The sequence below is a fragment of the Orycteropus afer genome, unplaced genomic scaffold (genome assembly GCF_000298275.1).
Source record: "Orycteropus afer afer isolate SDZICR_OR568_19922 unplaced genomic scaffold, OryAfe1.0 scaffold00327, whole genome shotgun sequence".
Taxonomy (NCBI): domain Eukaryota; kingdom Metazoa; phylum Chordata; class Mammalia; order Tubulidentata; family Orycteropodidae; genus Orycteropus; species Orycteropus afer.
In genome coordinates this window covers 3,278,623-3,287,952 of record NW_006921914.1, presented here as the reverse complement: position 1 = coordinate 3,287,952, position 9,330 = coordinate 3,278,623, and the positions used below count along the sequence as shown (strand labels likewise).

The following is a 9,330-nucleotide window of genomic DNA, read 5'->3' as shown; positions in this document are numbered from 1 at the left end:
GGAAACCCAAGGAGGGGTCGCTATGAGTCGGGTCCGACTCAACGGCACATAACAACAACATATATTCTAATGTTAGTAGTACTACACCAGGTTTATTTACCCTTCCTAGAATGTTCACACGTTTAATCTTTTAGATGAACTTTTTGAATCGTTTTGTCAAGTTCCTTAATAAGAAATCCTTTTGAGATTTGTATTTCTCTCCATTTATTCAAATCATTTAGGAGCATCAGTTTTGTTCAGATGGGTCCTGCACATATCTTAGGTGCATATCTAGGTATTTTAGGTTTTTCTGTGACTGGTGAATGGGATCTTTTGCTCCATAAAGGTTATCATTGGTAACTAAGGAAACTTTAATTATGTTAATTTTGTAATAATTCATCTTACAGAGCTTTCTTCCTAGTTCTAATAGCCTTTCAATTTCATGGTGGCATAGTGGTTAAAGACCTCAGCTGCTAACCAAAATGTTGGCGGTTCAAACCCACCAGCTGCTCTGCAGGACAAAGATGAGGCAGTCTGCTTCCGTAAAGATTTACAGCTTTGGAAACCCTATGGGGCAGTTCTACTCTGTTCTACCGGGTCTCTATGAGTCCAAATTAACTCTGTAGCAGTGGGTTTGGTTTTTTTGTTTGTTTTTTTGGTTATGTTAATTGGACATGTTAATGTTGCTTGGGTTTTTTTTTGGCTCAGGTATTAAGGAGATAGGGGAGGGAGAAGAAAAAGGACCCAATGAAAAAATCTTTTCCCTTGTATTGGTTGTGATCACTACCACACTATAACTGGGTGGTAAAAAAAAATTGTAAAACCCTAAGGTGCCTGACAAGTCAAAGGCACCCAAGTGTTTGTTGAATAAGCTGTAGTGATTCTTGGATTTTGTCTTTCAGTGAGCAGCTCTTCATGCAGATGGCTGATCTCATGGTATCAGATGGCTGGAAGGATGCAGGTTATCAGTACATCTGCATTGATGACTGTTGGATGGCTTCCACACGAGATTCAAATGGCAATCTTCAGGCAGACCCTATGCGTTTTCCTGGTGGGATTCGCCGCCTAGCTAATTATGTGAGTTCATAATAAGCCTCTTTTCCACTCAGGGACCTATAAGCACTTCTGTACAGAACCTTTTCCAGAAACACTCTTCCTGACATGTAGAAAGTAGCCTAGCTATTCTTATCTGAACATTGAATTATAAGGCTTAGCAAGTGAAATTTTCATTCCATCAGCAGATACTTGTTTTGCAATAGTTCTTAAGGGCCATATTGGATAAGTTCTTCTTTTGCCAAAACCGTTGAATTCTCTAAGGAGAAAAAGGGAACTTGGTTCTAGATGTGTATGTGCATATATTTCCATTTAAGCTTTGAGCAGCTATTGGAATGACAACTAGAATTTTAGAAGATTGGAAATATTCTGGAGCTATATCTATCATTGCCCTGTAAAGATAACACTTTAGATCTGCACTAAGCAAGGGGCACAGTGGGCAAATCCCACCTTCATTGCTAACTACATGACAAGGATCAGCAAGAATCCAATTCCCCAAGTGTGGAAACAGGTCTAGTCCTCACTTTCCCACTTCTCCATCCTCATTGCCAGCCACTCACATGGTACACTCTTTCCAACCGTAGCCACCCAGAGCTAGGTCAGAGCTCACAAATTGGATGAATACTGTCTTTCATACCAGCCACCTGGAGCTAGGTCAGAGCTCACTCGTTGGAAGGACACCTTTCAGAGTGCCAAACAGGCAGATGCCAGCCCTTGTTGGCTCTCACTGCCCTTGTGGGTTTGTTAATTTGCCACAGTGACCCACAGAATTCAGAGTACACCTTACTTAAGGCTACCACTTTATTGCAACCGAAAAGGATACAAATGAAGAGACACAGAATGAGGTCTTGGAGAGGGCACAGTGCAAAAGAGGGACACACTAGCCTCTCCCGTACACCAACCAGGAAGCCCCAGTGTGAGGCTCTTATTGTCCTCTCCACATGTCCATGATAGATTACATCTTGCTTCATGAGTCTTAGCTTCAGGCCCTCAGGTGATTAACTCATTACCCTCAGGTGTTGGTATGGATGGAAAGAACCAAGGCTAAATTGCTTTTTGTGCAAAGGAGGGTTAGAGTGGCTAGTAGTTTTCTTCTCAGTTCTATACTGTAGCTCACATGTATAGTTTAAACTAGCTCAGCAGAATTGGAGGATTTGTTCTTTGTCTCCCAATGAACTCATATATATAATTTTGGGGATTTTTGAAAAAAAGAACCTGATCCCTGGTGAAGTGCACTTGTCTCTGTCCTGTGTGGCGTGGTTCTCTCTTTTTGCACTTTATGATTGACCAGCTATTGTGATAACTCTGTTTTCTCTAATTTCAGGTCCATAGTAAAGGACTGAAGCTAGGGATCTATGCAGATGTAGGCAACAAAACCTGCGCAGGCTACCCCGGGAGTTTTGGATACTATGACATTGATGCCAAGACCTTTGCTGACTGGGGAGTAGATCTGCTAAAATTTGATGGTTGCTACTGTGACAGTTTGGAACATTTGGCAGATGGTATGTTTCATTCATGAGATTTAGCCACTGGTAAAGGGAAGAACTTTGCCAAAGTAGTAGAGCATCCGAGGAACTAATCTTCAAATTTTAACTACCCAGTCACAATACTAAAAATACTCTCAATGCCATAGCACTTCCCACCTCTTCTCTTTCATTTTGTCCATTCATTCATTCATGTGAAATCCATATGCCTAAACCTGGCTAGTATTGTGCACTTTCAATTTAAGAGGGCTCTAAAAGTCAACTAAGGAATCCCTAGGTGTCACAAACAATTAAGCATTTGGCTCTTTTAAAAAAATATAGCCCCAGCTGGAAACTCCCTTCTCTCCCTTATTTTACTCATTATTTTCTCATACAGGTTATAAACAGATGTCCTTGGCCCTGAACAGAACTAGCAGAAGCATTGTGTACTCCTGTGAGTGGCCCCTTTATATGTGGCCTTTTCGTAAGGTGAGCTAGTGAGCCCAGATTCCAATAGAGTCTTCCTGATAAGATTTTCAGAACTTGAGAATCTGTCATAAAGGTCTTAAAAGTTACTAGTCCAACTTTACTTAAAACTATCATTCGACCGTCTCCCCCAGAATCCAGTCACTCTCACCATCCCCACTGCCATAGTTGTAGTCCAACCAACCATCACCTGGGAAGTCATCTTTGATTCTTCCCTTATCTCACCATTCGTGTTCTATCCACCACCAATCCTGTCAGCACTACTTCAAAAATATATCCTCAGTCAGTCCACTTCTTTCCATCTACTTTGCTACCATCCTGGTTATCCAAGAAACTATCATCTCTCATCCAGACTACTGTTAACAATCTGATCTACTTCTACTTTCTACCCACTCCCCCTCCAAATCTGTATTTCATACGGCTCCCGAGTGATCTTGTTAAAATATAAACGGAATCGGATCACTCCCCTGCTTAAAACATAGTCAACTTCCCATTGCATTTGGAATAAAATCAAACTAAGCACAGTCTACCTGGCCCAGTTTGATCTGACGTGACTATACCTGCCTCAGGAGCTCTGGTGGCGTAGTGCCTAAGGCACTTGACTGCTAACCAGAAGGCTGGCAGTTCAAACCCACCAGCCACTCGTCAGAAGGAAGGTTGGGCAATCTACTTCCGTAGTGATACTGCCTTAGAAACCCAAAGAGGGGTCGCGGTGAGTCAGATTTGACTTGACAGCAGTGAGTCTGGTTTTGTTTTTTTATGCCTGCATCATTTTCCAGCACTCACCCTTGCTACACTGGTTTTCTTCTCTCCACTGGGTCCTTCCAGCACCCCAACCCTATTCCTGCCTCAGGACCATTACACTTGCTTTTTGTTCTGCCTAGAACGCTCTTCCTTCAAGATTTTTAAATGGCCAGTTCCTTATTGAAATCTCCTACCAAATACATTTGAAGAAATGAGAAGACGGCTCTCCTTTTCTTTAAAGTAGCCCTCTACGTGTTCATTTTCACATTGCCCTGTTTAATTGCCTTCAGATTGCTTAGTACTACATGGAAGTGTCGTTGACATGTTTGTCCAGCATGTAAGTTCCATGAGAGGAGGGACCTTGTCTGACTTTATCACTGTATTCCTACCATATGGTAACTGTTAATTATGAGTGAATCCCTATTATTTCCTTCTAATTTATGCAAAATATTCCCACCTCTTTTTGCAACATCTTAAACTTCATACAAAAACTGTCATTCATTGCATTAACAAATGCATGCCTAGGATTCAGACTGTTTTATATGCTTGATGACAAGTCCTATGAATTTTGCAGCTTTCACTTGAGATCATTTCAGTTATTTCTGATTATAAAGGTAATAATCCATGCTCGTTTTATTTTTACTTTGAAAACACAGTACAGAAAATTTAAAAATCGCCCCTAAACCCAACACCTTTTGGTAAATTACCAGCATGAACACTATTCATACTTAAAGACTTTGAAGTTACATCACCTATTCTGAAACATACTTCTTACAGTGAAATTCCATAATAGGAATGGAGAATGCTGCAAGTGCCTCCTTCAACTTGACCATTTTTATCTTATGTTAGTAGAAAGTAAATACAACTCATTTCTGTTTCCATAGCCCAATTACACAGAAATCCGACAGTACTGCAATCACTGGAGAAATTTTGGTGATATCTTTGATTCCTGGCAAAGTGTAAAGAGTATTTTGGACTGGTCATCTTCTAACCAGGACACAATTGTTGATGTCGCTGGACCGGGGGGTTGGAATGATCCAGATATGGTAAGAACCTTGAGTCCTCATTTAGGTCTGTGGGAGGAGACTTTATGTGGGTGTACTTACAGAAAGGTGCTGTTTCATCTTCTCTTATTTGGATTATTTCTTTTATCCCAGTTAGTGATTGGCAACTATGGCCTCAGCTGGGATCAGCAGGTAACTCAGATGGCCCTCTGGGCTATCATGGCAGCTCCCTTACTCATGTCTAATGACCTCCGACACATCAGCCCTCAAGCCAAAGTTCTACTTCAGAATAAATATGTAATTGCCATCAACCAGGACCCCCTGGGCAAGCAGGGGTACCGGCTTAGAAAGGTACAGTACATTGTTTTATGGTAGAAAATAGAAATTGGCCAGGTACATGTTCTCCTGCTTTCTCTATATTATGGTACAATACATCCAAATGTTTGTTTTGGCTATTTTAAGTTGGCTTTAAGGAGCTCTGGTGGTATATAGTGCCTAAGGCATTGACTGCTAACCAGAAGCCTGGTGGTTCAAACCTACCAGCCACTCCTCAGAAGATTGGGCAATCTACTTCCGTAGTGATACTGCCTCAGAAACCCAACTCCATGGCAGTGAGTTTGTTTTTGGTGAAGTAGTTATAGCATTCTGCTAGCCAGAAGGTTGGGGGTTCAAACCTACTGGCTGCTCCACAGGAGAAAAAAGGGCATTCTGCCCCATAAAGATTTATAGCTTTGGAAACCCTATGGGGCAGTTCCATCTTACAGGGTCACTGAGTCACAATCAACTTTAGGGCAGTGGGAAGGGTTTACCAAGTTTGTCTTGAGCCTGATTGTATATGTGGAGACATATACAGATCTTCTGCAAATATTTTTTCTTGATCTTGATATTGGAGTCAGTAATGAGGCTTCTTGCTAGAACTATTACTTTATTTCCAAAACATGCTATTTTTACACCACCTAGGGACTCTGGTGGCGTAGCGCCTAAGGCATTTGACTGCTAACCAGAAGGCTGGCAGTTCAAACCCACCAGCCACTCCTCAGAAGGAAGAGTGGGCAATCTAATTCCGTAGAGATACCGCCTCAGAAACCCAAGGAGGGGTCACTGAGTCGAATCAACTCAATGGCAGTGAGTTTGGTTTGGTAGGGACTCCAAAATATGCTATAGAATAATTTTATTTTTTCCTTCAAATACTTGACTATAAATGCTAAAAACTAAAGAGGCAGCTTATTGCCAGTTAACCAAATTATTATACTTATTACACCTATATTCTTGGGTTACTTTTCAGGAAGACAACTTTGAAGTGTGGGAACGGCCTCTCTCAAGCTTAGCCTGGGCCGTGGCTATAAGGAACCTGCTGGAGATAGGTGGACCTCGTTCTCATACCATTTCAGTTGTTTTCCTGGGTAGATCAGTGGCCTGTAATCCTGCCTGCCTCATCACACAGCTCCTTCCTGTGAAAAAAGAGCTTGGGCTCTTTGAATGGACTTCAACCTTAAAAACTCGAATAAATCCCACAGGCACTGTTTTGCTTCAGATAAAAAAACCAAGCTGAAGCTGGACTGTAACATCCAAACATTTCCTTTTAAAGTGTATAGAATGTATACATTGCTGCTAAAAAATGATTTTATCCTACTTCTTCCTGTCTTTCCTTCATTCCCACATAATGAATAAAATTTTCCAAAGTTGAACTTTTTAAAAACTACTTCTAAAGGTATCTTGAGTACAGTGCTAGGCAAGCACTTGTCAAGATGTGTAACATGTATTGACTCACTTTAATCCTCTTAGTCCAGGTGTTCACTATGGACTAAGCATCTGAACCCAGACTCTTAACGACTACATTGCTGCCTACTGAGGTAGGTAGGCATTTGGACGGCTCTTAAAACCTTATTCCAGTGGCATGATCGAATGAATTCTGCTTCCTCAATTGAAGGGCAGAAAAAAATAACCCAGGCAGGAATAACTTTGATAAATAATAACTTCAGATCTGGCACTAGAGACAACCTAAGCATGGACCATATTACTTAATTTTTAAGGAGGAATCTTGTTCACAAACAGCCCACTACTACTTTCAAGAACCTCTGAAAAACTTTAAAACCTACATTCCCAAATCCCAAGATCATTTTGTTATCTAAATAAAGTTCATAGGATGAAAACAGTTTACTTTCACCAAAAAGTTAACTAGGTAACATTATGACCTAAGATGCAAGACAGGCATGTATACTTCTGTCCAGAAGATCTTCTATTTTGTCCAGATGACATGCCGTATTTTCATGGGGTCCTGTGACAAGGCAGTGATCTTTTCAAACTGCTGTATGAAGGCAAGGATTAATTTTTTTAATTGTGATTTGGGTGAAAATTTAGAGCAAATTCACTTTCCATACAGTTCACATACACTGTCTTAACGACATTGACCACCGTTCACAATGCAACAGCTCCCCTCCCACTTCCTCCCGACAGTCACCTCTTCCTCGTGTCCATCCCTCCATACACTCCTGCCCTGAGCTGTCTCCTGTGTATAAACAGCCCTTCTTTCTCCCATGATTGTTCTCTCCAAGGAGTGTATTTACCTCAAGCAGCTGGGGGCCATAGTTTCAGTGGTTCCACCAGGCTCTAGCAGATCAGCAAACATGGTCCCCCCCTTTTTTTTCCAAATGCTTTTGAGTTTTGTTCCACAGTTCTCCATCTATCCAGGATCTCCTACATAGATCCCCCTCCAAGTGGTTGACAGTGGTAGCCAGGCACCATCTAGTTCTTCTGGTCTTGTAGTCATATAGGCTGCAGATCACATGGTGTACCAGTTGCTAGGACTAATTCCATTCATCTTTGGTTTTCTTCATTCTTCTTTGCTCTGGATGAGAGACCATCGTTGCATCTAGATGGCTACTCGCCAAAGTAGGAGGTGAACAATATTTTGTGTATTATGTTATGCCAATTGAGCTTTATGTCCCCTGTGACTATGGTCCCCAGCCCACAGGTTCAACTAAGCTGGCTGTGACCAAGAAGTGACTACAGGCTTCTCCCTTGTCAGCTCTACTATACACCTGGGAATTCAGATCATACAAATACACTTATAGGGCCATTGTCTACCAACCCTAAACATGGTCTTGGGTACACACCCTGCTTCACAGACATATCTAATAATTCAGCCTGTCCACCCATCTATCCAACCGTATACCTATGTAGGCGAGGATAATTTTAAGGGAATTAAAAATTCCTTATTTTTCCTGAAACTGGTTTGCCTGAGAACCAACCTGTAGTCAAGACTTCAAGCCTGCTCCGTTACCACCTCCCCTCTTAAAATCACCCTTCTCCCACATGAGCACAAATAGCATGTACCTTCTCACTCACCTTGAATGTTTCAAAACCCAATCAAGAAGAGGTGAAAATGTTATAATCTGTTGCTTTTCAGGTGATTGATGACCCTTTGTTTTTAATACAATTGGAGGCCAATAGTTGAAAAACTGATAGTGGTACTGCCACAACAAAGCTCCTTGCCTAAGCCATTTGACTGCTAACCAGAAGGCTGGCGGTTCAAACCTACCAGCCACTCTTCAGAAAGGTTAGGCAATCTACTTGTTGGGACAATGCCTTGGAAACCTAAGAAGGGGTCGCTATGAGTTAGATCAGACTTCACGTGGCAGTGGTTATTCCTATCTAGTTAATGAGGTTTCTTAACATAAATTAAAATTGGAAAACCCTAACCTACTCTACAGCAATATTCATCTAAAGTGAAAACTGACACATCTCAGAGATATACTTCCAATAAAAGTATCAAGTGTGTAGCAAACTTGTTTCCCCACAGCCATACAGTTTTGTTGCATTAAGTACTAAGAGCTGACATCAGGAAGGTAACAATATATAACGATGTGATGTAAACTTTTAACTGTTATAAATAAATGTTACTTCCATGACAGCAGAAATGTATCCTTTACAATTACTTAAACATGATAAAAAAAAAATCATACCTACTTTAAAAAATCCAGGGCGTACATGGTATTTGAAAATATATAGCCTGAAGACAAGGGTATCATACTGTGCCCAAAGAATTGAGTCAAATTCCTTACTAAGGACAATATATTGGTTAATGGTGGTAGAATAATTTGGAAAAGATAGGATGATTGCATTAACTTAATGAATGTAATCAATGTCAATGAATTATACATGTAGAAATTATTTGGGAGAAAAAGAATATTTTGAAGTAGTGAAAATTATTTCCTACTCATAACGACGATGGGTTTAATGTCACCTATGAGTTTCACTCGACGGCACATAACAACATGGTGGCATAGTGCCTAAGGCATTTGACTGGTGGTTCAAATGCACCAGCCACTCCTCAAAGGGAAGTTTGGGCAACCTTCTTTCATAGGAAGGGTTGCCACAAATCAGATCTGACTCGACGGCAGTGCATTTAAAGTTTATTCATTTCCCATGATAACCACAGAGTATAATGTATTCCTCTACAAGGGGCATTTAATAGATGACAGCTAGTTTCTTTCCCTCCCAAATGCCCATATGCAACCAAGTGAAATGAACATGATGTCAAGATTTTATTTTCTTGGTAATAAAACAAGATGAAGCTTAGAACTGGATCACCTGCCCCT

At 40.9% G+C, this 9,330-nt stretch overlaps 1 protein-coding gene across 1 annotated transcript in view; it reads left to right on the top strand.

The window, feature by feature from the left end:
- GLA (galactosidase alpha) overlaps nt 1-6,281 on the top strand; it is a 9,632-nt gene extending 3,351 nt beyond the window's left edge. The window contains exons 2-7 of the mRNA XM_007952187.2: nt 882-1,056; nt 2,357-2,534; nt 2,893-2,984; nt 4,610-4,771; nt 4,883-5,080; nt 6,015-6,281. Coding sequence (XP_007950378.1) covers nt 882-1,056; nt 2,357-2,534; nt 2,893-2,984; nt 4,610-4,771; nt 4,883-5,080; nt 6,015-6,281 — 1,072 coding nt within the window. The remainder of the gene's footprint in view (nt 1-881; nt 1,057-2,356; nt 2,535-2,892; nt 2,985-4,609; nt 4,772-4,882; nt 5,081-6,014) is intronic.
- Nucleotides 6,282-9,330: the final 3,049 nt, after the last annotated feature.